Below are 25,619 nucleotides of genomic sequence, written 5' to 3' on the forward strand. Positions count from 1 at the left end.
GGCTCCTGATTTATTTAATCTCCCTTTTAGACCTGACTTTAGAAGAACAAAGCCCATTTAATGGCCCTCCTCCCTGAAAAGGGGTTAACCCTACTTGTGATTTCCCCTCTGTTTGAAATAATGCCTGCTTGGGGCCCTGGCTCTCATTACTGGACTCCACTGAGAGATTTGCTCCTAGCAGGGCAGAGCTGTTTATTTGGGGCCCATTGTGCCCTCACTGAAACCACTTTGCTCTATTTCTGTTCACATTCCCTCCAAGGGGACAGCAGGGGTCAAGTGGGTAAGATACAGAAAAGTGTAATTTTAATTATTTTTTTTTTAGGATTCTGATTTTGTTAGGTTTCTTGGGATGTTTTTAATCATGTCATGCCAGTTTTATGACTGGAACAAGAGACGTGTGTTCCCAGCTTGTATAGCTGAGCGGTCTCCTCAGAACAGTGAGATTGTGGGGTACCACAGTGCTGGTAACTTGCCCTTGCCTGGGGCCCCTGCCAGTTTTGTCGACTAGAAAAGACCAGGTGTGGATCTCTGAGGTGAAATGTAGAACTCTGAAACACACGGGTCGGGTGCAATTGCACTGCCCCCTTGGGTCCTTTGCCAGGGCGGCTCCAGGCACCAGCGCACCAAGCATGTGCCTGGGGCGGCAAGCCGTGGGGGGGGGGCCTGCCGGTTGCTGTGAGGACGGCAGTCAGGCAGCCTTCGGCAGCGCGCCTGCGGGAGGTCCGCCGGTCTGGCTTCGGTGGCAATTCAGCAGCGGGTACGCCGAAGGCACAGGACCGGTGGACCTCCCGCAGGCATGCTGCCAAATCTGCATACCAGTGGACCTCCCGCAGGCATGCCGCCGAATCCGCGTACCAGTGGACCTCCCGCAGGTGTGCCGCCGAAAGCCGCCTGCCTGCCGTGCTTGGGGCGGCAAAATACATAGAGCCGCCCCTGTCCTTGGCTTCCTTGTTCTCAGTGCAGAGCCAAGCAGTCCCAAGCCAAGAAAGGAGGATTGTTGAATGCCAATTAACACATCTCACAGAGTTCCTGGGGTAAAAATGGATAACATCTTAAATACCCCTCAACTTCTGCCACTGGAATTTTTGTCATGAAGGAGAGAGCCACAACTGCCTTCAGCTCTCCTTTCCTAGCTGGCAAGATCAGAGGTGTTTGGCTAAAGCAAAGGTCTTTCACCTGCTCCACGCATAGAGCCCTGGGGAATTCAGCTTGCTTTAGGTGGGGGAATCAGCTGCATTGTGCATGCTCTTTGTTCACACCTTAACCCATTGGCATCCCCTGCAGAAGGACGCCAAACCTCCTGCAAGGTTAACAGTGTGTGCCCAGCATCCATTGTCCCTTGAGGGCTGCCATAGTGTGGTGGGCTCCTCCACAGTGAGGGGAAAGCCGTGCTTCTGATGCCTCCATCTTGTGTTGGCCCTGGAGTGGGAGCTGTGGGTTCCCTCACTGTAGATTTGTTCTGAAGAGGAGCCTGCTGCTTTGTGTGCTGGGAGACTGGGCTTTCCTCCCTCCGCCTGGAGTACTAGTGCTGAATTTGATTAGGCTGCACACGGCTCTTCAAAGCTCTTTAAATTCCTTCCAGCTGACAGCAATCAGCTGCAAAAGTAATCATGCTGCTTGAGGGCCAAGAGGGTTTTAGACCCTTCAAGCCTGAGTTTTATTACTTTCTGCGGTGCTGAGTGTGGGCCTGAATCGCTGTTTCCAGTAACTGCAACAGAGACCGTGCAAACGGCGAGCATTGTCTGTGCCTCTCAGTGGCCATGGCACTGCTTCAATGGCAAGTCCTGGTCGTCTCCTGGTGGGCCCTGGTGCGTCGTAGAGGTTGTGTGCTCAATTCTGGGGGGGTGGGAAGTGGGGGAAGAGCATCTGGTCCCAATAGCAATGCTGTATTTTACAGGGAGAATCACTAAGGGCCGTGGGTGAGCTGGGCTGCCCTGGAGGTAATCTGTGGGGGGATCCTTCAAGGCTCTGACAAGTTGCAGATGTTAAAATAAATTCTCATTTTCAGGCACCAGAGACAAGTGTGGACGTGCAGTGGCCATAATGACCACAAGGAACACGATTTGGCTAAACCCCCACTGCAACACCAACGAGCTGGTGCGCCTCCTCCTGTACTTACACAGCATCCCAAGGTTGGTGCCATTTCCAGGCTGGGCAGGGTGTCAGGCAGGCAGGACAGGGCAATCTCTACTGGCACCTAGTTGGGAGCCGAACGGAGCTGGCTTCCTTTGGCAGCATGAGGAGATGGCCCCAAAAAGCTCTGAATCTGCACAAGCCACAGATCTGCTGACTCTGTGCTTTGGCCATGCAGCATGCAGTATACGCATGCTAAGCAGTAGTGCTAGGTGTATATTGTTCTACGTCTCCAAGCATTGCCATGAATCCAAACCATTTCTCACTCTTCTGCATTAACTCAGAAAATAGGGCTTAGAAAATATGACATTGACAATTCTGGGGTAGCCCAGCAACTCACGCAACAGCCCTGTCATATAGTTCTAGGAAACAATCTTCCTGACAGCCTGTCCTCCAGTGCTGAAGGTGGCTGCAGAGGCTGAGCAAGTGGACGAGTGATGTATTGGCATGACGGATGTGATACAGTTTGCCTGGTAGAGCTAAACGCATTCAGAATGTATCAGTTTGTCGTGTGCTTCATAGTTTTCCCCCCTACTGCTGCTGCCATGGGCTCCCTGATGATGGGGCTTCTTCCAGATCCTCACAGATAGGGTGACCAGATGTCCTGATTTTATAGGGACAGTCCCGATTTTTGGGTCTTTTTCTTATATAGGCTCCTATTACTCCTCACCCCCTGTCTCGATTTTTCACATTTGCTGTCTGGTCACCCTGCTCACAGACTCTGTTGGGTCTTAGCTCCTGGTCTGCGTTTTATGCTGCTTTGAAAAATACGACTAGTTCCAAGTGTGAGCCTTGTCGTCAGTGCAGCTGAAAGGATGTAAGTGATGCTGCGTGCCAGCCCTCGGGCACAGTCAGTGAGTGCTGGCACTCCCCATGGCTTCCCTCCTCGCTACCTGCCTCCAGAGAGATGTGATAGTCTGGGTTGTCTGAGGATTTGCTGCTGGGGCCTGGGGAGTGGAGCAGCATGGCTGGAATTAGTGTCATGGGAGGAGGTGTGGTAGGTGGGGCATCAGGAATTTACTTAGCAGTACAAGGGAAGAAGAAGGAGCAGCCTAGGCAACCTCAAAGGGAAGATATTGTGGCTAACAAAATGAGGCCAGTTAGTGGCTTCCGTTGTATCGGGTATGCCCAGCACGGTACACCATGAATAGCCCGTGCTGCCCTGTGGCAATGACACACTAACTCGTCTTTCCTTTTCCTCACAGAGCAGAGTGCCGAGCTTTGGGCCTCACCATTCTGGTAGATGCTCGTCGCTGTTCACCAGTTCCTGCCCTTTTTAAGGCTTTCAATTTGCTACAGGTGAGCCTGTAGAAGCAGCCCCAGTCCTTTGGCCTCAGCCTCTTTGGTGTGGTTGCTGTGTTCTGGCTTCCTGAAATCCATCCGTGCCATCCCAGGTTTCGGCTGCTTTCAGGAGGTGGAGCGCTGGCCTGTTTCAGGGGGACCCCCCTGCCTGTACTTCCCAACCCTCAGGAAAAGCCAGAGCCCTGACTTTGGGGGGAAAACAGCTGCACTCCTTTCAGCCACTGCTGAGAGCCTCGTCCCCAGGCCCGTAAGTGCTGTCCGCAGAACTCTGCTCAGAATGTGCTGCCACATTTCTGCCGAGTGTCTCTGTTGGCATCAAGATTTTGTTTTCATTCATCAGCTGCATGAAATATTCAGTGGCCCGTCACTTTCAAAGATGAATGAAAAGTGAAGCGGAAAGGCCAGTGCTGTGGCTGTGGCTGGCGGGACTGTCCCTGAAAGAGGAGGGCGGTGCTTTATGTCAGTGCTATTGTGAGGAACGCATACTGCTGCTGATCTGGGTGGGGTGGGGAGGGTGAATGATTGGAAGCAGACATGCTGTAACTTAATATTGTTTCAGGTCAAAGACTTTCATGTCAGTCCGCTGGAAATGAAGTGCATTGTGTTGACACTGATCAGAACTGATTTCCCATCTGTTGTTAGAAATCCAAACACGGGAATGAGTTGTAGCTGCAACTAATCATGGCTAAGCAGGTGCCTCTTTGCACTGGCCTTTTGGGCCCTCAGGGTGTCCACTCAAACAGACTCTGATGAACCCAGGATGAGATTTTAATGACACTTGTGCATGCAGAGAGGCCACTTGGCTGGCTGGCTGGGTGGGTGGGTGGTGCTTTGCTCTGCCACATCAGAGAGCTAGGGCTGAGTCATGGGTTTCCTCTCTTCCTTCCAGAGCTGGGTGGAGTTGGGAGCTGTGCTCAGGCAGCATGCTTAGCCCCTGGGGCAAGGGAGTGTCTCATGGTGACCGTGCTGTGCTCTTGCCCCCAGTGCTGCAGGGGTAACATTCACAGCTCCTGGGAAAGGGAGTGTCTTTCATTTCATAGGGCATGGCTACACTTGTACATGCAGAGCGCTGGGAGTTAAACCAGCCTTCGGAGAGCGCAGTAGGGAAAGCGCTGCAGTCTGTCCACACTGACAGCTGCCAACGCACTGGCGTGGCCACATGAGCAGCTCTTGCAACAGCCACAGAGAGCAGTGCATTGTGGTAGCTATCCCAGCATGCAAGTGGATGCAACGTGCTTTTCAAATGGGGGCTGGGGTGGAGTGTGACAGTGTGTTGTTTGTATGTGGGAGGAGAGTGGGTTTTTGAGGGGCTGAGAGCATGTCACCATGCTGTCTTGTAAGTTCAGACAGCAGCAGACCTTCCCCCCCTCCCCTCTCTCTCTCTCACGCACGCACGCACGCACACACACACACACACACACACACACAGAGCATTCCACAGTAATAGTTGCTTTGTCTCGGAGCAGATAAGCAACCGGCTGTCAAACAGAGCTTTCAAAGGGCATATCCAAAACAATAACAAGAGTGGCCTCTTGACTTAAGGGGATTATGGGATGTTTCCAGAGGCTGATCAGAGCGCAGTAATGCAACACCTCATTCACACTGACGCTGCAGTGCTCCAGCAGGAGCGCATCAAACATTATTCCTCTTGCCGAGGTGGAGAACCAGCAGCGCTGTAGCCGTGGAGTCAGAGCGCTCTACGTGCCTTGGCAGTGAGCTAGTGCGCCCGGGGCTCCTTTCATGCGCTGTAACTCACAAGTGTAGCCAAGCCCATAGTGTTGCTCCTTGGTGCCTGGCTCAGGGCTCTGAGGTGCTGCAGAGGCGCTGGGTTCTGTATGTTACATAGCTGTGTTTCAGATGACAGACTTCCTAGAAATCAGCAATGCTCTTAGGGAGCTGGGGTGATCAGAACATAGGACTAGAACGGGCCTCCTTCTTGGGTCATTGAGTCCAGTTCCCTGGTATCATAGGTACCCCATTGTATCATCCTGTTAATACATTTATCAAGCTCCTTCTTCAAACCAGTTGGGTTTCTTCTCCCCACTCCTCCTACTGGGAACAATTTTCCAAGGGTTGTGGTGGAGTCTCCATCACTGACTATTTTTAAGCCAAGATTGGATGTTTTTCTAAATGTTATGCTCTAGGAATTATTTTGGGGTTGTTCTCTGGCCTGTGTTATGCAGGAGTTCAGATTAGATGATCAGAATGGCCCCTTCTGAATTAGAAGATCTCAAAGCACTCTACAAAGGAGGTCAGTAACATTATTTCCATTTTACAGATGGAGGAAGTGAGGCACAGAGAAATTAAAGTGACTTTCTTACCTGGCAGGCCAATGGCAGAGCTAGGAATAAAATCCTGTATTCTTGAGTCCTAGGTCAGTACCCTAGCCTCAAGGCCCTATTGTGTAGATTGTAGAGTATAGACTAGAATATATTTTGGGGTTCAAATCCTACTGTATCTCAGGGGATGGATGGTTATATACTCCTGTTTTTGCCAGAAGAAAAGATCATAGAAGATTAGGGTTGGAAGAGACCTCAGGAGGTCATCTTGTCCAATCCCCTGCTCAAAGCAGGACCAACACCAACTAAATCTTCCCAGCCAGGGCTTTGTCAAGCCAGGCCTTAAAAACCTCTAAGGATGGAGATTCCACCACCTCCCAAGGTAACCCATTCCAATACGTCACCGCTCTCTGAGTGAAATAGTGTTTTCTAATATCCAACCTAGACCTCCCTCACTGCAACTTGAGACCACTGCTTCTTGTTCTGTCATCTGCCACCACTGAGAACAGCTGAGGTCCATCCTCTTTTGAACCCCTCTTCAGGTAGTTGAAGGCTGCTATCAAATCCCCCCTCACTGTTCTCTTCTGCAGACTAACTAAGCCCAGTTCCCTCAGCTTAGAACATAAGAACATAAGAATGGCCATACTGGGTCAGACCAAAGCTCCTTCGAGCCCAGTATCCTGTCTACCGACAGTGGCCAATGCCAAGTGTCCCAGAGGGAGTGAATCTAACAGGTAATGATCAAGTGATCTCTCTCCTGCCATCCATCTCCACCCTCTGACAGAGGCTAGGGACACCATTCCTTACCCATCCTGGCTAATAGCCATTAATGGACTTAACCTCCATGAATTTATCCAGTTCTCTTTTAAACCCTGTTATAGTCCTAGCCTTCACAACCTCCTCAGGTAACGAGTTCCACAAGTTGACTGTGCGCTGTGTGAAGAAGAGCTTCCTTTTATTTGTTTTAAACCTGCTGCCCATTAATTTCATTTGGTGGCCCCTAGTTCTTGTATTATGGGAACAAGTAAATAACTTTTCCTTATTTACTTTCTCCACATCACTTATGATTTTATATACCTCTATCATATCCCTCCTTAGTCTCCTCTTTTCCAAGCTGAAAAGTCCTAGCCTCTTTAATCTCCCCTCATATGGGACCCGTTCCAAACCCCTAATCATTTTAGTTGCCCTTCTCTGAACCTTTTCTAGTGCCAGTATATCTTTTTTGAGATGAGGAGACCACATCTGTACACAGTATTCGAGATGTGGGTGTCCCATGGATTTATATAAGAGCAATAAGATACTCTCCATCTTATTTTCTATCCCCTTTTGAATGATTCCTAACATCCTGTTTGCTTTTTTGACTGCTGCTGCAAATTACGTGGATGTCTTCAGAGAACTATCCATGACTCCAAGATCTTTTCTCTGATTCGTTGTAGCTAAATTAGCCCCCATCATATTGTATGTATAGTTGGGTTATTTTTTCCAAGGTGCATTACTTTACATTTACTCACATTAAATTTCATTTGCCATTTTGTTGCCCAATCACTTAGTTTTGTGAGATCTTTTTGAAGTTCTTCACAGTCTGCTTTGGTCTTAACTATCTTGAGCAGTTTAGTATCATCTGCAGACTTTGCCACCTCACTTTTTACCCTTTTCTCCAGATCATTTATGAATAAGTTGAATAGGATTGGTCCTAGGACTGACCCTTGGGGAACACCCTCTCCATTCTGAGAATTTACCATTTATTCCTATCCTTTGTTCCTTGTCTTTTAACCCGTTCTCAATCCATGAAAGGACCTTCCCTTTTATCCCATGACAACTTAATTTACGTAAGAGCCTTTGGTGAGGGACCTTGTCAAAGGCTTTCTGGAAATCTAAGTACACTATGTCCACTGGATCCCCCTTGGCCACATGTTTGTTGACCCCTTCAAAGAACTCTAATAGATTAGTAAGACATGATTTCCCTTTACAGAAACCATGTTGACTTTTGCCCAACAATTTATGTTTTTCTATGTGTCTGACAATTTTATTCTTTAGTATTGTTTCAACTAATTTGCCCGGTACTGACGTTAGACTTACCGGTCTGTAACTGCTGGGATCACCTCTAGAGCCCTTTTTAAATATTGGCATTACATTAGCTAACTTCCAGTCATTAGGTACAGAAGCTGATTTAAAGGACACGTTACAAACCCTAGTTAATAGTTCCTCAATTTCACATTTGAGTTCTTTCAGAACTCTGGGGTGAATGCCATCTGGTCCCGGTGACTTGTTAATGTTGAGTTTATCAATTAATTCCAAAATCTCCTCTAGTGACACTTCACTCTGTGACAATTCCTCAGATGTGTCACCTACAAAAGCCAGCTTATGTTTAGGAATCTCCCTAACATCTTCAGCCATGAAGACTGAAGCAAAGAATTAATTTAGTTTCTCCGCAATGACTTTATTGTCTTTAAGCGCTCCTTTTGTATCTCGATCATCCGGGGCGCCACTGGTCATTTAGCAGGCTTCCTGCTTCTGATGTACTTAAAAAACATTTTATTACCTTTGGAGTTCTTTGGCTAGCTGTTCTTCCAATTCCTCTTTGGCTTTTCTTATTACATTTTTACACTTCATTTGGCAGTGTTTATGCTCCTAGCTATTTAGGATTTGGCTTCCACTTTTTAAAAGGTGCCTTCTTATCTCTCACTGCTTCTTTTACATGGTTGTTAAGCCACACTGGCTCTTTTTTAGTTCTTTTATTAGCCTGCTCACCCAGCTTGTCTCTCTCATACCCTGGGACCAATGCGGCTACAACAACACAGCAAGCAAGAGACCAGAAATCGATGGTGAGCTATGGAAAGTTTCCTTTGCCAGCCTCTTACCCGCTCAGATTCTGTCCTTCCTTTTCTAACCTCTTGTGAGCCAGTCCCTCCTTCTGCCTCATTCAGCCTGCAAGTCGGAATTCGGTCTGGTCAACATTGTTCTGTTAACGTTTTTCCAACTCCTCATCATTGAGCTTCTGACTAAAGAACAACTGTTGCAGAAAGTGTCTGCTTGTCTTAGAAATGGTCCATTTTCTGTCAGGAGTACATCCCTCAGCTGCGCCTGCTCAGTACTCCTGACGCCCTAGGCAACCTGATTGGCTGAAGAAGCCAGCAGGCCAGTTCTTAAACCTAGCAGCAGCAACAGCTTGCTGGCTCTTCAGTGCACATGCCCACCGACTCTGCCTTCCTGTGCTTGTCTCCCCAAGCCCTGCTCCTGCTGTGCTCCTCCACGGCTCCAGCCACATCCTGGCCTGCTCCCAGCCCTGATCCTGCCTTCCCTGATTCCTGGTGACCCAGTTCTGACTCTCGGCTCTGATTCCTGACTCCACCCGCACCTTTGGCTCTGGCATTTGGATTCTGACTCTGATTCTGATCTTTGGCCCTGCTTCCTGGGTCTGGCCCTATCTCAACCCTGGGCTCTGGTGTTCAGATGCCGACCATTAGGCCTGACTCCTGCTCTGACCACTAGGCCTGGCCACCGACAGTCCTGTCTTCTGGCATTTTCTTTTCTGGAAAACTAAAAAAATTTCAGTCTCTGACAGTTTTTGGATGAAAATTTATTAATTTTTCAATGAAAATTTGAAAATTTCCACAGGAACCCTCCTCCCCACTGTTTTGGGAGGGTTAGTTAGTTAGTAGGAAGTTTTTTTTTTTTTTAATTTTTTTTTTTTTTAATAATTAATTTTCTAATAATTAAATAATTTAATAAAATATAATAATTAATTAATAATAATATGGTGGCCAAATGTGATGTGAAGAATAAAGTTAAGTGAATCTTGCTTCACACAGGAAAACAGAGAGAATACAAGGAGATTGGGGTATACAGGAATTTACACTTACAAACAAGTTTAACCTTTTTTTTAATTTAAAAAAAACCAAAAAAAAAACAAAAAAAAAAAATGTAAAAAAATTAAAAAAACAAAATATCACAGTTCTTTAGATATGATGGATGATATTATAGATAAAATGCACTCTGCAGCATCTGCAAAGTGGTGTTGTTGTTCACATATTGAGAGAAGTTAATAAGAAGAGGTTAGTAAAACTCTCTTTTTTTTAACTAAATGCTCTAAAAAATCTAAATCTGTGTTCATCACAACAACTGAAAAAATTATTAATACTTACTAGTATTATTGACCAAAGTAGGAGGAGGAAAAGGCTTTGAAGTTGGAGCAGAGAGGAAACAGAAGAGAGATCGCCTGCCCTAATGGAGGATTACCACCCTTTTATAGGAGAAATCCTTCCTCCCTATTCCAAAATTGTCTTTCCCCCATGGAAAGGTGAGGTACCCTGTTTCATAGGCTGACCTTTGACGTATTAAATGGCGCATCGCATCATGTATGTATGTATACATTTGCCAAAAAAAAAAACCTTACTTTCCTAACTAGGTGAAAGGTTAGCAGACATTAAAAAAGTAAAAGTCCCTTTTTTATTTAGTTTTTTTGTCTATTATACTTTTCTGAGTGAGGTAAGGTCTTAAGCTGCTTTACATCACACAGAGGAAATAGGCCAAGATGTCTGGCCTAGAAGTTTCTAGGTATCTTCATTACAGCTTATTGCAAATTCTATTAATCTATGCAGCCTACACACTTTTATCAAAAAGACATTTTATACAGACCAACAGATTAATCCTCAGGGCTACACCACGCACACTTTCTGATTCTCTGTAATCATAATTCCAATTTTACAGCCTCACCATGTGTTCTCAGAAATTATTGGGTTGTCAGAACAGTAGCATCGTGACCCTATTATGCAAGCAGGTAGGAGGAGAAGAAGGGCGGTGGTGGGGAACTTAATTAAACATAAATGTTCAGTGCCATCAGCTGTCTTGAAATGATGGTTCGTCTTCACCCACCCGCACTGTCCAGCAGAGACACCAGTCAAATTCCAGGATGTCTGTACAGCTGTGATCTATGTCTCTCTCCCTTTCCCGTCCCCTCCCCGGTGATCTCCAGTTTTTACCCCAGTAATTCTGAGCTAGTTGTGCTGTTCTGGCCTTTTGCTGACATTTGTCAGTGATCAAATGAAAAGGTAAACAAAAGATTCAGAAAAGCCCCTGTATGCTTAGAAGGGGCAATTGTTAGGATTGTATCCCACTCCTACAAGGAGACCAAGGGGGTGGAGTGAGGAGAGATCCTTCTTTAGCATAAGGAAAAGTCTGTTACCTTGCCCAGAGATCTCCACTGCGGTTATGGCCCTTATATTTGTAGAATCCTGAATTGAGCCTCTGCACATTGGCCTTTAATTTCTCAAGGACTAGCTCAGTTAAGGGGAAGCACCTCTGGAACTCAAGGCATCAGGCTTGGACCACCTCTTCCACCTTTCGCAGAAGTGTGTTCTTAGAGCTGGCTCTCAAGCCATTAATGCAGAGTCAAGTTCAGCCTATGGGGTAGAAATGGGAGACTGTTAAAGCAATCTGCAGCGCCATTCGCTGGAGTTCATCAGTCCCTGCGTTTCCCAGCGATTGCCTACTTTGTCTGCTTGTGCTGCTGCTCACGCTGGGTGTTATGTCCTTAAAGGTCGCTGGAGAATACGGTTACAGAGTTCTCCTGTCAAAGGCTTGCTGGTCAATTGCATTTATTCTGGACAGATTGCAGCTGAAGCTATACAAAAGAAAAAGAGTGTTTGCTGTCAGGGGGTTTCACTCATCACCAGGGCGCCTCCTCCTGGCTGCTCTGGGGATAAACTCTTTCCAGGTGCTGCACCCTCCTCTGGCAGTCCCTTCACCTGTCTTCTCTCACCCTGTTGCACCTCTTGCCCCAGCAGCTGCAGCTTCCTGTTCATGACTTTGGCCCTCCAACCAGGTCGCTGTCGTCCTCCCCTTCTGGGGTATCAAAGTCTTCCAAGGTGAATTGTCCCAGGCGGTCCGTTCGCTGCTGTCTGGTCCGCACTGCTTCCCCGGTGGCTGGTAGAGAAACCTGCACCCACCCTGTACACCAGGCTCCAGCTCAGGGCCCCTCTCAGCGGCCAAAGTCTGCCCTACCCCATACGTTGCTGCTTTTCCTACCTTCCCGGCTCTCCCAGCTCTGGGTTTGCCAGGCCAGACTCCCTCCTCCCAGGGAGTGACTGTATCTACAGCCCCAAACACACCTCCCAGGGAGTGACTGCAGACTGCTTCCCTGCAGCCCCTCTGCTGCGCTCAGCCCCTGGGCTTTAGACAGGCCCCTCCTGTTCTGTCCAGCCGACCCTGTCTAATTAACCCCTGCTCCCTGGCTCCTCCTCCAGGTGCAGCCTGGGCAGTTAATGGACCCCCCTCGCCACCTTAACCTTTCCAGCCTTGTGTGGGTGGACACCCATCACAGTTGCTTATAATTTTACATCTGGTCTTTTGGCTTTACCAGTCCAGAAACCCTCACAACTTAGCTTGGGCAAAGGCTTTCCTATAGCCTTGTACTGGAAGAGCTCCTATCAGAACATTGGCTGAAATACGAAGCCTTCCCTGCTGCCCAAACCAAGCCAGGGTTTGGCTAGTGACCCCGCTATTCACATAGTCCGTTTTCTTTGCTCCTCTCTTAGCTCTTTGGGCCTGTTTCTAACTTCCCTACATGCTTTTTCAGGACGCTATGGGGCTGAGGTGACTCTGGAGGAGGTGAGGAGCTCTCTGTGGAGAGCTGAGTAGTTCAGACTATTTAGGAAAGCACAAGTCCAGCAAGCGGGTGGGGCTGGGTGCTCTGCAGGGTGTTGAGTTAAAGGAGTGAGAGCCATTTTGAGAGCCATTGGCCATTATCTTTGAAAAATCATGGCGATCGGGGAGTCCGGATGACTGGAAAAAAGCTAATCTTTAAAAAAGGAAAAAAAAAAAAAAGGGGAAGATCCACCAGTCAGCCTCACAGTCCTCACCTAAAATCATGGAAACAGGTCCTCAAGAATCAATCCCTGAACCACAAAGGAGGGGAAAGTGATCAGGAACAGTCAGCATGGGAGTCATCAAGGGCAAGTCAAGCCTCCTAACCCTAACTAACCTTCTACCTTCTACTGCGAGGCTCTGGATGAGGGGAGCAGCAGGGATGCTATTATTGGACTTTTTGAAGCAGCTTTTGACACAGTCTCAGTATTCTTGCCCAGCAAGTTTAAAGAAGTCTGGCTGGGATGAATGGATGGTAAGGTGGATGAAAAACTGGCTAGATGGTGGGGCAGCGGGGGTAGTGATCAATAGTTCCATGTCTAGTTGTGGTGCTGTATGGAGTGGGTGCCCGCCAAGGAGTGCCCTGGGTTCGTTTAAATAATATCTTCTCTGCTTATCTTCTGCCCTTGAGGCCAATTTTTTTTTATAAGTAGGGGTTTCCAGCAGATCCAGAGGATGAGAGGATCGATCATTTCCCTACACTGGCACTGGCCTCATCTGGAGTACTGTGTGTCCAGGCAGTTGCCCCACTACAAGGAAAGGGATGTGGAAATGGAGGGAGAGAGGAGGGAGGCAAAAAAAATGATTAGGGGAGCACATGACTTATGAGAGAGGGAGAGGGAGAGAGGCTGGGATTGTTTAGTGCAGAAGAAGAGAAGAAGAGATTTGATGGCTGCTTTCACTGAAGCTGAAAGGGGGGTCCAAGAGGATGGCTCAGAGAGACTGTCAGTGAGCAGATGACACAACAAGGAGCAATGGTCTCAAGTTGCAGAGAGGGGGTTTAGGTTGAACATTAGGAAAAAACTTTTTTTTAGTAGTAGTGGTGAAGCACTGGACTGGAATCCCTAGGAGGGAGGTGAATCTCCTTCCTAGAGGTTTTTTTTTAAGGTCAGGCTGACAAGCCTGGCTGGGATGATTTAGTTGGGTTTGGTCCTGCTTTGAGCAGGGGGTTGGCTAGATGACCTCCTGAGGTCCCTTCCAACCCTGAGATTCTATGATTCTATGTTCTCCCTGTGGAGGCCTCCTGCTGGAGCAGGGAGAGAGAGTTCGAGGCCACAGCTGCCAGGACATCCTGGAATTTGGTGCTTCTGTCCATTAACGCTAGTGGCTGGAGGCAAGTCCTTGGTGCTGGGCTGGGAGCAGTTAAGTGAAGAACACAAATTTGCTGGCATTGTGGGGAAAATGCCCCTTGTCAGTTAGGGGCAGTGCCCGGTGAGAGAGCAGCTTTTTTACTGCATCCAGGTAACCTGACTGTGCAGTGTTTCCCAGGGCTAACAGCTTGGAGAGCACGTTCCCTTTAGGGCAGATCCTCACCAACAGATCTGACTGTCTGCCCCTTCGGGGGAGACTGTGCCCTCCAGTTAGCAATTGCAACTATCTTTGAAGAAGGCATTGCAATCTCTTGTGCTGAAATAAAACTAATGGTACATCCTCCTAAGCAATCCATCCAGCTCGTAAGAGATCTGTGCTCTGTTCTCTGTTACAGGACATGGTTCCTCACTGTATTCACGGCGTTCTGCTGCTTGTTGAAAGAGATCTCACTTTTCGGATGGAGAAGCCAACAGCAGTGCAGGTAATGGAAGCATTCATGCAGGAACTGCTGGGGAGCTCCTGAGACTTGTTAACTCTCTGAACAGTGAGCTCTCTGTGCACTAATGTACGTTCATTCTCACTTGATCTCTGTAGTGCTGCTCTGTGTTTTATGGTGATGGTCTCTCTTTCCGGTGTGATATTTAAGGGGCTATAAATGTTTATGAATTGAGTAGATCTTTTATTGCCAAGTCCATCACGCACACACATGCCCATGAATGTCAGGATACCAGAAAGCTCTTTGATAAGACTCTAGCAGGAAGGATACAGTGGGGAGTCATGCACATTGAACACTGACCTGAGAACTTTTCAGGCCCTGTTGTCAACAACAGGCTAAATCCCGCAATGAGGCAGCGTTGTTGTTGTGCTCAGCTGAGCACTCCTACAAGGGGAAGAGAGGACACCAAGGATGGGGAACATCAACACCCTTTTCAGAGGTGGAGTGTCTGTTCTCTTCCCTGCCCGTTCTGACTGCCCCAGCTCTGGGGAATCGTCAGACCTAGGGCCTGGAAGTCCTGGCTGATGATGACTGGCTTCAGAGCTGTTGTCTGGCTTTGGTGTCTCCGGGGGGTGCAACCTCCCCAGCTGGCACTCATGTTGGGATGTCTGGGAAGGCACTTCCTCCACTAATGCCACTCCCCCGTACTCCCGCTATCCCAGAGGAAATACAGTCCCCTTCTGAGGTCACTGGGCCCAGCTGGACTCCCCATTGGCATCCCTGAGACTTTGACCAGGGCGTGGGCTGAGTGAGGACTTTAGGAAAAGGCCCCATGATTTCATCATACAGAGGTAGAAAATGAGTAATTTTAATGGCCAAGTCATGTTCTCAGCCCCAAGTCACGGGCTGACGCTGGAATCACAGGGTGGAATTCTCTGGCTGTATTATGCAGGAGGTCAGACTAGGGCGTCTCACAACAAAATTTTTGGTGGCCTCAGAGTGTGGCCACCAACTCTTGCTGGTGGCTGCACTGACAATTTTTCCTAAAATGCTTAATTAACTTTAGGAAAAACAAATAAATATGCACATATACTTGTCCAAATCATTGTCATTTATTTATGTAGGGTTTTTTCAGACTCAGTAATAAAAATAATTTACAGTTGTCGCTATTCTTTACTGGACCTAAACAGAATAGAAACACAAATAAGGTGCTTTGCATGTTCTTGTCTTTTTGTTTCTTTTGCTTTTTTGGTTGAGCTTTTTTTCCTCTTCTAAGACTTGCTAGCTGGTAAGTCTTCTGCTGTGAAAAGTGATATTTGTATGTTTGTTATTACCATTTTCACAGCAGACTTACTCAGCCCCGCAAGCCCTGGGACACATTTAAGTCCTGAATGCTTGTGGTCCTGGGAGAGGGGCCACTGCTTTTCGCCCCCACCATCACAGCCCAGGTGACCGTGGCCTCAAGGAAAGGCCCTGGTGGCTGCATGCGGCCGCATTTGAGAAACACTGGACTAGATGCAGCCCCTCCTGGCCTTGAACTCTGTGGCGGAGGCGCTGTTCTGTGACTCCAGGAAGCTCAGCACAGAAAGGTCCAACAGAGGGAGGGGCTTGGTAAAGGAGTAGCCTAATATATTACTGATGGTTGCAAAATGTAAACCTCAAAATGTAGAAGACGCACAACGTGGCTGAGTTAGTGTGGCTGTTGGAAGCTTAATTTCTGCATCCCCTCTCACCCGTAGTTCTGACTGTGCAACTGCAGCGTGACTTCAGTGAGTTAAAACTGATCGAGCAGCCTCCAAAAGTATATTATCTGTAGGGTGGTAGCAACACCTAGAGGGCCCAGTCAGGGGTGGGGCCCTGTCACCAGAGTTCCTTCCCCAGGGACCCCCTAAGGCTCTGGGCAGGGCCTAAGCACTCACCCGAGCCGCTCTGTGATGTCTGGGCATTTTTCCCACTGCAGTTCTGAGAGCCATCTGGTTGGGCCCCGGGTAGTCGGCCCCTTCTGGGGTTGTCAGTGAACAGAACAACAAGGGAAATAACCCAACGGAATCATCCCAAAGCTGGGCTTAGGCTCTCTTCCTTCGGAGGGCGCTCGTTGGGCTGCAGCCCTAAACTGACTTCACAGGCAATAGAGGGGAATGGTTCCCTCTCCAGGTGAGTCAGCATTGGGGCCTCCTTTCCCTCAGGGAGGGTTCATTGAGGAGCTCCTGCCTTCAGCCAGCCCTCTCTCCAGGAGCTGAGGCCTGGAGATCAGGTCAGGTCTGGTCTGGTCTGCCATGAGCTGAGCTGGGTTTCTCCCTTTTAAGCTCTCACAAGTGTGATGGGGCGGAGCCCACGTTATCCTGTTAACCTGTGTTGCCCAGCACGGGGTTTGCTGCATACCCCTTCACAGGGCCCTTGTGCTGGACACTGTAGATACATGATATAGCAGGACAATCTCTGCTCCAAAGAACTCACAATCTGAGTGTGGAAGACGCTGTCTGAATTGCCGGCAGGTGAGTGAATGGAGTATTGGACTCGACATGTTGTCAGCACTTGGGTCAGACACCACCTCAGTTGTAAATGTGTAAGGAGCCAGGAAACCTGGGGTGAAGCAGTAGCCCCTTTGAAATCAAAGCTCCCATTGACTTCAGTGGAGCCAGGATTTCACCCAGGATCCCTACAGAAAAAGGTCCTGAATGCTCTGAGGTTCCTTTGGGGAGAAATTGTTTTAATATGGCTGTGTGTGCAGAGTGTTGCCATCTCTAGTTACAAAGAGAATGAGCAAAGGTGACAAGCCAGAGGCATTTGTTACCAGTCATTCACACGCAAGGGGGCGTGTGTGTGTGTGTGTGTGTGTGACACCGAGCAAGGGATAGGGAGGTATATCTGTGTGGGTGAAAACAACCAAAGTAATGAATGGAAAAAGAGTTTTTTAAACAAGTGAAAGCTGCCAAATCCAAGGGGATCAGAAAGGTGCAGAACAGAGATTAATAAAGAAATTGGCATACAGCAGAATCAAAGGGAAAGTCACAGTTTTAATGAGAAAATGGAAACTTTGCAACTCTAGAGGAATGTTGGATGTTTGTGTCTGAATTTCTCACTCCCAGCCCAGCACTGCAGGCTCTCTCAGCAGCTCTTGGCCATTTTCTCTGTGGGTATTACATTCCTTGGATGGCCCAGCTCAGCTGCAGCCTCTAACTGGAGCAAGCTGGGGTGTATTGGATCTTGGGTACCCTCTAAGTGGCAAATGACTCCTGGCATAGATCGGAGGCGCACTGGGATTGGCGCGGAGAAGGTCTGCTGTGTTAGGATGCTTCGCCGGGCATTACTTTGGGAAGCCTGTGGCCAGTTTTACAATCCCGCAGAAACTTTATAAACATGCATGAATCATACCATGCCATGTGACCATGGAAGGCAGAGATTTGCTCTGTCGCCACCAGATAATTTTGGCTTTGGAGGAATTCCTGGCTCCTTTCAAGCTTCCGTTTCACACTGCTTTGCTTCCAGTTTGCTCATTGAACTATAGAACGGGAAGCTAGTGAATTATTCTAAGATTGCTGAGCTTTTGTTTTTTCCTTCGTATTGTGATTGGATTTCACGTACCTCCCCTGTGTGTAGAGGTTCAGGCTGTCATAGAGAGCTGGGATCTCTTGTTAGCCCTGCTGGAAAGTGGATCAATAGAGAGACATTCACCTTACTTATTCCCTTCCCCTCATATTATATGCCTACACTGCAAAAAAGGTGTGTTCTTGACTCAGGTTAGCCAACGATCAATGGCTATTAGCCAGGATGGGCAGGGATGGTGTCCCTAGCCTCTGTTTGCCAGAAGCTGGGATTGGGTGACGGGATAGATCACTTGATGATAACCTGTCTGTTCATTCCCTCTGAAGCACCTGGCATTGGCCACTTTGGTCTGACCCAGTGTGGCCGTTCTTCTGTTCTAACTCAGGTTAAAATAGCACTGAAGACACAACTTGGCTTTTATCCTCAGCTAATGCCTATAAGGGAAGCCTGGGGTTGAACTCGAGCTACTAACCTGAGTTAAAAGCTGAGTTGCTGTCTCTTCACTGCTGTTTTAATGCATGTTATCTAACCCGAGCTAAGAACATTCCTTTTCTGGCAGTGTAGACATGACACTCTCGACTCTTCGGTGCGCCTTTCTGCAGGCAGACGTGATGCAGATGTGCTTTTTTTCTTTTCAGATTGAACTTCTCCCCTCAATGAAGTCCCTCCACAAGCACATAGACAGCACACAGCTGCCACTGGAATTGGATGGAGCCTTCCCTTACTGCCATCGGGACTGGTTAAGCTTTCGCATGGTGAGTGAGACGTGAAACAGTCTTTACATTTGCTGCTTCTAGGATTATGGCCAGATTTCCCATACACCAGAGAGGAGAAACTTACAATTAACTGGGTTAGTGCAAGATATAGCAGCAAATAAATATGAAACTTACCAAAGACGGGAGAGGTGACGTTCCGGTTCCCATGGTAGCCATGTCTCAGCTGCACTGTGCATGTCTGCATGGCCATATTTGTCTTACCATGCTCTTGTTAGTGTTGATGGATGTGCCAAGTGGCCAGATCAGCATGGCTATGGGAACCATAACCTTGAATGTCTTAACTTGTGTATGTTTAAGAATGTAATCGCCAGAGGGAGCAGTGGATGCATGAGAACCTGCAGGGCTAGACCCTGGGAGGAACTGGGCTGTTGATGCCTCTAGAGGCTTGGGTTAGGCAGCCACAAGAGGACCCTGTGAAGCTAGGTGCAGCAGGGCCTGAGTGACGGCCCCTCACTGCCCACTGGTTGGCCAGTACCAGTATATAAGCCGTGATAGGGAGCTGTCTGAGCAACAACACTGACTGCTTGCCTGCTTCTGCTCTGGGCCTTGCTTGCTATAACCCCCAAACTCCAGCTCTGGCCCTGGTTTGTCCTTGCCTTTGCTGTTCGACTGCTGGCTGTAGCCTGGTGCCTGATCCCGACTTCCCAGGATCCTGACCCTGCGACTTCTCTCCCAATCGCAACTTAGCAGCTGACCGCCCACGTCCTGACCCTGACAGGAGGGAGCAGGATCATTGCAGCCCTCTGCAGGGAGGAGAGACAGACGCCTTCCTTCCTTGTACACTCCCAGGTCTCCAGGGCAGGAACTCTCTTGAAGTTTGTCTCATTCATCAGTGATTAGAATAACGTCACCACTTAACAAATAATCATTTGAATAATAAATATTCCAAAGTGATCAGAGTTAGTTAGAATTCTGTTATTTTGGAGCCAGATTCCCTGGAATATATAAAAACCTGCCCGTTGAGGACTATGCTCCTGGTGTTTGTAAAGCTTTCGAACGCAGGTGCTGGATTCTTGGAGGAAATGCCTGAACTGGCTGAGAACACCCCGTCCTCCAGCACTGGTGACTGACAGATTGTACCAAACTTGCCACCACATTCCACCTCAGCAGCCAAGCAAGGAGCTTCAGTTCCTTTGTGCCGCACGCTTCAGGGTATTCCTGTATCAATGAGAGCCACATCTGTAGTAGTACCGTTAGGTGTGATTCAGCAGGTATGGGGGGGGTTCATTTCCTTTCATCTGTGACTCCCTGCAAGGATCATCGGCAGCGTGCACAAACGGGCAGTGTCTCCATTTGCGTTTGATTTGCCGAACAGTGTTTGGGATGGCGTCAGTTTCATGGTTTCTGCTTCCACGGGCTTCAGCCTTGTTTCTGCCCTGATGTTATTGGGCAGGGCGCAATGTAGCAATGCGTAAATGCTGAGCTGTCTGTCAAGATGTCACAGATGATATTGCTGGGCCTCTGAGGCTGTCTCTCTTCATTTTAACTTGCTTCAAATATAAGGTGATCAGAAACATCATCATTAAAGTTCTCTTCCCTCCCCATATAGAATCATGAAATCATGTCCAACCCGTTCTTAAAACCACAGCCGCCCTGTTCCAGAGCTTAACTACCCTGAGAGTTAGAAAGTTTTTTCTAGTCTCTAAATCTGCCTTGCTGCAGATTAAACCCATTCCGTCTTGTCCTACCTTCAGTAGACATGGAGAACAATTGATCACTATCCTCTTTGTAATAGCCCTTAGCATATTTGAAGGCTGTTACTAGATCCACCCTCAGTCGTCTTTCCTCAAGACTAAACATGCCCAGTTTTTTTTTACCCTTTCCTCAGAAATCAGGTTTTCTGAACCTTTTCTCATTTTTGTTACTCTCCTCTGGACTCTTAATTTGTACACGTGTGGTGCCCAGAATTGGACACAGTACCCCAGCTGAGGCCTCACCAGTGCCAAGTAGCATCATACAATTATCTCCTAGGTCTTACATATGTCACGGGTTGGATCACAGAAACCCCGGTGGGACTGCCACCTGATGTGCCTAGACTACCTCTGAGCCCATTTTCCCTGCCAGCTTGGGACTTCAGTGCCTTGCCATGTTTGAGCCAGACACGCCAGCCTGCTACAACACAGACCCAGGGTCTGAACCACGTCCCCCACAAGCTGCAGGCTTAACTGAAAACAGCTTAAGAAATGGTCCTGTCTCCAGCACTCAGATACCCAGCTCCTAATGGGGTCCAACCCCCCCCAACATTCTGTTTTACCCTATATAAAGCTTATACAGGGTAAACTCATAAATTGTTCGCCCTCTATAACACTGATAGAGAGAGATGCACAGCTGTTTGCCCCCCCCTCCAGGTATTAATACAGACTCTGGGTTAATTAATAAGTAAAAAGTGATTTTATTAAATACAGAAAGTAGGATTTAAGTGGTTCCAAGTAGTAACAGACAGAACAAAATGAATTACTAAGTAAAATAAAATAAAACACGCAAATCTAAGCCTAACACAGTAGGAAACTAAATAAAGCTTCTTTGACTGACTAGCCTCCTTCTAGTCTGGGTCCAGCAATCACTCTCATCCCTGTAGTTGCTGTCCTTTGTTCCAGTTTCTTTCAGGCATCCTTTGGGGTGGAGAGGCTGTCTCTTGAGCCAGCTGAAGACAAAACAGAGGGGTTTCTTCGGGGCTTATGTAGCCTCCCTCTTGTGGGTGGACACCCCTCTCTCCCCCGTGTAGAATTAGAGCTACAAGATAGAGTTCTGGAATCACATGGGCAAGTCACATGTCCATGCATAACTCAGTTCTTTACAGACCGACGCCATGTTAGCCTGAACGTTCCCAGGAAAGCTCAGATGTGGATTGGCGTCTATCAAGGTCTTTCGTTGGCTAAGTACTTCCAATTACTTGAATAATCTCTTTACACTATGTTGACCAAATCTGCCTTAGGTGCTTTCTACAGCAAACACTTTAAATACAAGCATAGAGCGTTATAAAATATATATATAAAATGATGCATGCATACGAATAGGATGAATACATTCAGTAGACATGTTACTGAGATGTTACATGGCATATGTAGCATCAAACATATTCCAGTTATGTCATATTTACATTCATAAGCATATTTCTATAAAGCATTATGGGGTGCAACGTCACAACGTACAACACTCCTCTCCATCTGTCCCAGAATGATATTCATCTTTTTTTGCAACCGCATACTGAATTTGCGATCCAAAATAACCCCCAGAACCTTTACAGCCGTGCCACCACCAGCCCCTTACTCCCTGCTCTGTAGTTGTGCTTTTGATTTTTTTTTCTTCCTGCATGCAGAACTGTGCACTTGTCTTTATTGAATTTCATCCCGTGCTTTCAGACCAGTTCTCTAAATTGTCAGGGTTGTTTTGAATTCTAATGCTGACCTCCAAAGTTCCCTCCCAGCTTGGCATCGTCTGCAGGTTTGATAAGCACACTCTCCACTCCATTATGCCAGTCATGAGTGAAAATATTGAAAGGTTCGGGACCCGGGACTGACCCCTGCAGGACCCCACTAGATACACCCTCCCAGTTTGACAGCGAGCCATTGAGAGCCACTCTTTGAGTACAGTCTTTATCAGTTGTGTTCCCACATTGTAGTAATTGCTTGTAGAACAGATTTCTCTAGTTTCATTATGAAAATGTCATGTGGGACTGTGTCCAAAGCCTTACCAAAATATCAGGGGGAGCCGTGTTAGTCTGTATCCACAGAAACAACAAGGAGTCTGGTGGCACCTTAAAGACTAACAGATTTATTTGGGCATAAGCTTTCGTGGGTAAAAAACCCCACTTCTTCAGAGGCATGGAGGGACAATTACAGACTAGAATATTAAACACCTCGGCCGTCTTGATTTTTATCAATTATTAACTCTTCTTCCCTGCTATGGAGAGGACTCCACTTTCCTTGTTATTTAAATACATTAGGAGCAAGAGAAATACACCTTTCTTATTACCTTTTATTTCCCTTGCTAGATGTAACTCATTTTGTGCCTTGGCCTTTCTGATTTTGTCCCTACACGGTTGTGCTATTCTTTATACTCCTCTTCAGCAACTTGTCCATGTTTCCACTTTTTGTAGGATTCCTTTTTGATTTTCAGGTCACTAAAGAGCTCCTGATGGAGCCATATTGGCCTCTTACTATTCTTCCCATCCTTTGTGTTGGGATAATTTGCTCTTGTGCCTTTAATATTCTCTCCCTGAGAAATTTCTAGCTCTCTTGAACTTCTTTATCTCTCAGATTTTCTTCCCATAGGACTGTTCCTACCAGATCTCTGAGTTTGTTAGTCTGTTGGTTTTTTTAAGTCCATTGTCCTTATTCTGCTGCTCTCACTCCTTCCTTTCCTTAGAAGGATGAAATCTATTATTTCATTATCACTTTCATTTAAATTGTCTTCTACCTTCAGATTCCCCACCAATTCCTCCCTGTTAGAGCAAGTCGAAAATAGTTGTCTCCCTCATTATCTCCTCCACCTTCTGAAACAGAAAGTTGTCCCCGGTATGTTCCAAGAACGTATTGGGTATGAGACATGGTGAGGAGTAGCTAGGGAAATACCTGGATATAAAGAATCTGGGGAAGAATCCTGGAGTTCAGGGCCACCTCTTGTTTCACATTTCTTACATTTTAAAGTCAATATCTTTCCCAAAGCTGTAGCTGAAGGGGGAGTTCATGCAGGAATTTGATGGCACAGAGCTGCTAATCGATGCACTGAATGTGACCATGACCCAAGTGATAAATGTCTGTAGCTCTGCAACCACATGCCAAACACTATTTATTTAACATCTCGGATGAGCTCACCTGCTTCCTGCTCACTAATCCGTCTCCGTCTCCAGCGGGGCTGCTCACAACATTCCAAACCTGGGAGCAGCTTCGAACAGCTCCTCGTTCTTTAAAAGAATAAGAACCTGCTTGTGAATGTGGAACTTGCCCCCAGATTTCACCGGTTATAGGCTGACGACAACAGTATTCAGACCTGGATCAATGACACTTTTAAGGGGCGATATCTCATGAACCACCATTGTCCCAGAGGAGAGCTGAGAATGCAGGTTTTCTATGGTATAAATCATTTGAATCTAGTTCTGGAGGTTTGCCAGGTGTCAGGCCTTAAAATTGTATCACCCTGATGTGTAGAATAGCTAACTTAGGTCATGTATAGAAGTCTTAAATGTGTGTTCTATTTTTTCTATCACTCCAGGGTCCATACATTATAACTGAGGCAATTTAGCTTTCCCAGTGGAAGGATATGAAAACTATTCATTCTGAAACAAATCCAGATCTTAAAAGAATGTTACAAAAATCCCTCTTCTCTAAACCACGGCACAAACAAAATCCATAGTAGCTTGGGGTGGGAATAAATTAGGTTTGTATTGGACCTGCTATGGGATGACCTATTTCAATTCCTGGTTTGGTCACTTGTGGCTAATGCGGCCATCCCATACTCAAGACATGAAAAGCTTAATACCTTACTTGTATGTGGTGTTGTTGTAGCCATGTTGGTCCCAGGACACTAAAGAGACAAGATGGGTGAGATAATATCTTCTATTGGATCAATTTCTGCTGGTGAGAGAGACAAGCTTTTGAGATTAGGGCCTGATGAAATGCATCCTAGAATACTCAAGGAGCTAATAGAGGAGGTATCTGAGCCTCTAGCTATTATCTTTGGAAAATCATGGGAGACAGGAGAGATTCCAGAAGACTGGAAAAGGGCAAATATAGTGCCCATCTATAAAAAAGGGAAATAAAAACAACCCGGGAAATTACAGACCAGTTAGTTTAACTTCTGTGCCAGGGAAGATAATGGAGCAAGTAATTAAGGAAATCATCTGCAAACACTTGGAAGGTGGTAAGGTGATAGGGAATAGCCAGCATGGATTTGTAAAGAACAAATCGTGTCAAACCAATCTGATAGCTTTCTTTGATAGGATAACGAGTCTTGTGGATAAGGGAGAAGCGGTGGATGTGGTATACCTAGACTTTAGTAAGGCATTTGATACGGTCTCACATGATATTCTTATCGATAAACTAGGCAAATACAATTTAGATGGGGCTACTATAAGGTGGGTGCATAACTGGCTGGATAACCGTACTCAGAGAGTAGTTGTTAATGGTTCCCAATCCTGCTGGAAAGGTATAACAAGTGGGGTTCCGCAGGGGTCTGTTTTGGGACCGGCTCTGTTCAATATCTTCATCAACGACTTAGATGTTGGCATAGAAAGTACGCTTATTAAGTTTGCAGATGATACCAAACTGGGAGGGATTGCAACTGCTTTGGAAGACAGGGTCATAATTCAAAATGATCTGGACAAATTGGAGAAATGGTCTGAGGTAAACAGGATGAAGTTTAATAAAGACAAATGCAAAGTGCTCCACTTAGGAAGGAACAATCAGTTTCACACATACAGAATGGGAAGAGACTGTCTAGGAAGGAGTACGGCAGAAAGGGATCTAGGGGTTATAGTGGATCACAAGCTAAATATGAGTCAACAGTGTGATGCTGTTGCAAAAAAAGCAAACGTGATTCTGGGATGCATTTGTTGCATCGCAGGAGCAGGAACAAAGTCTGACCAACCAGTTTGATCACAAGCAGAGCTCTGTTTATTCCATCCCAGCATGCTCTTATATACAGTTATCAAGCAATCAGGCAATAACAAATTGGTTAATTAGATTCACTCAAGCACAGCTGTGACCTCATAGGGTAATTATCATCCTATACACCTGTCTAAATTTCCCAGCACACTCAACTCATCCCAGAAGCCTAAACATCTCACATTCCTTTTCCCACACCTCCCCCCTTTATTCAAAATCAAAAGGAGAGGGGAGAAAAAGAAAAGAAAAAAGAAGAGAAAAAAATAATAAAGGTATTAACAAAACATTTCCAACTCATAACAACATAACACTATAATCTATCACAAACCAAAATTAACAAACAATATTTTCTGAGAAGTTACTCTCACTTTGTTCAGGAGAAATATGTTCTTCTATACTTCTAACTACCACTTGATATAACCTGGATAGCAATGTCTGCTGGCATAATTTCCAATATTTTTTCAAGGTCTATAGTACCACAGCGTGCAATAAAACTTAACAAATTGATATTTAAAAACATTGTAAAGCCATTTAAGGCTTTTAATTCTGAACCTTATAAAACCAACCTATATGATCATGCAATCCT

At 46.7% G+C, this 25,619-nt stretch overlaps 1 protein-coding gene and 1 long non-coding RNA gene across 2 annotated transcripts in view; one reads left to right on the forward strand and one right to left on the reverse strand.

The window, feature by feature from the left end:
* PLEKHG4 (pleckstrin homology and RhoGEF domain containing G4) overlaps positions 1–25,619 on the forward strand; it is a 159,999-nt gene that overhangs the window by 53,217 nt on the left and 81,163 nt on the right. The window contains 4 exon segments of the mRNA XM_039503354.1: positions 2,009–2,132; positions 3,339–3,432; positions 14,065–14,151; positions 18,291–18,407. Of these exon segments, the coding sequence (XP_039359288.1) occupies positions 2,009–2,132; positions 3,339–3,432; positions 14,065–14,151; positions 18,291–18,407 (422 nt within the window).
* On the reverse strand, positions 11,066–23,944 carry LOC120384520. Its single transcript, XR_005588932.1, has 3 exons — positions 23,915–23,944; positions 23,246–23,334; positions 11,066–11,116 (listed from the first exon to the last, which is right to left on the reverse strand). It is a non-coding gene; the product is annotated as an uncharacterized LOC120384520 (long non-coding RNA).

Source organism: Mauremys reevesii, linkage group 16 (assembly GCF_016161935.1).
Source record: "Mauremys reevesii isolate NIE-2019 linkage group 16, ASM1616193v1, whole genome shotgun sequence".
In the NCBI taxonomy this organism is placed as follows: Eukaryota; Metazoa; Chordata; order Testudines; family Geoemydidae; genus Mauremys; species Mauremys reevesii.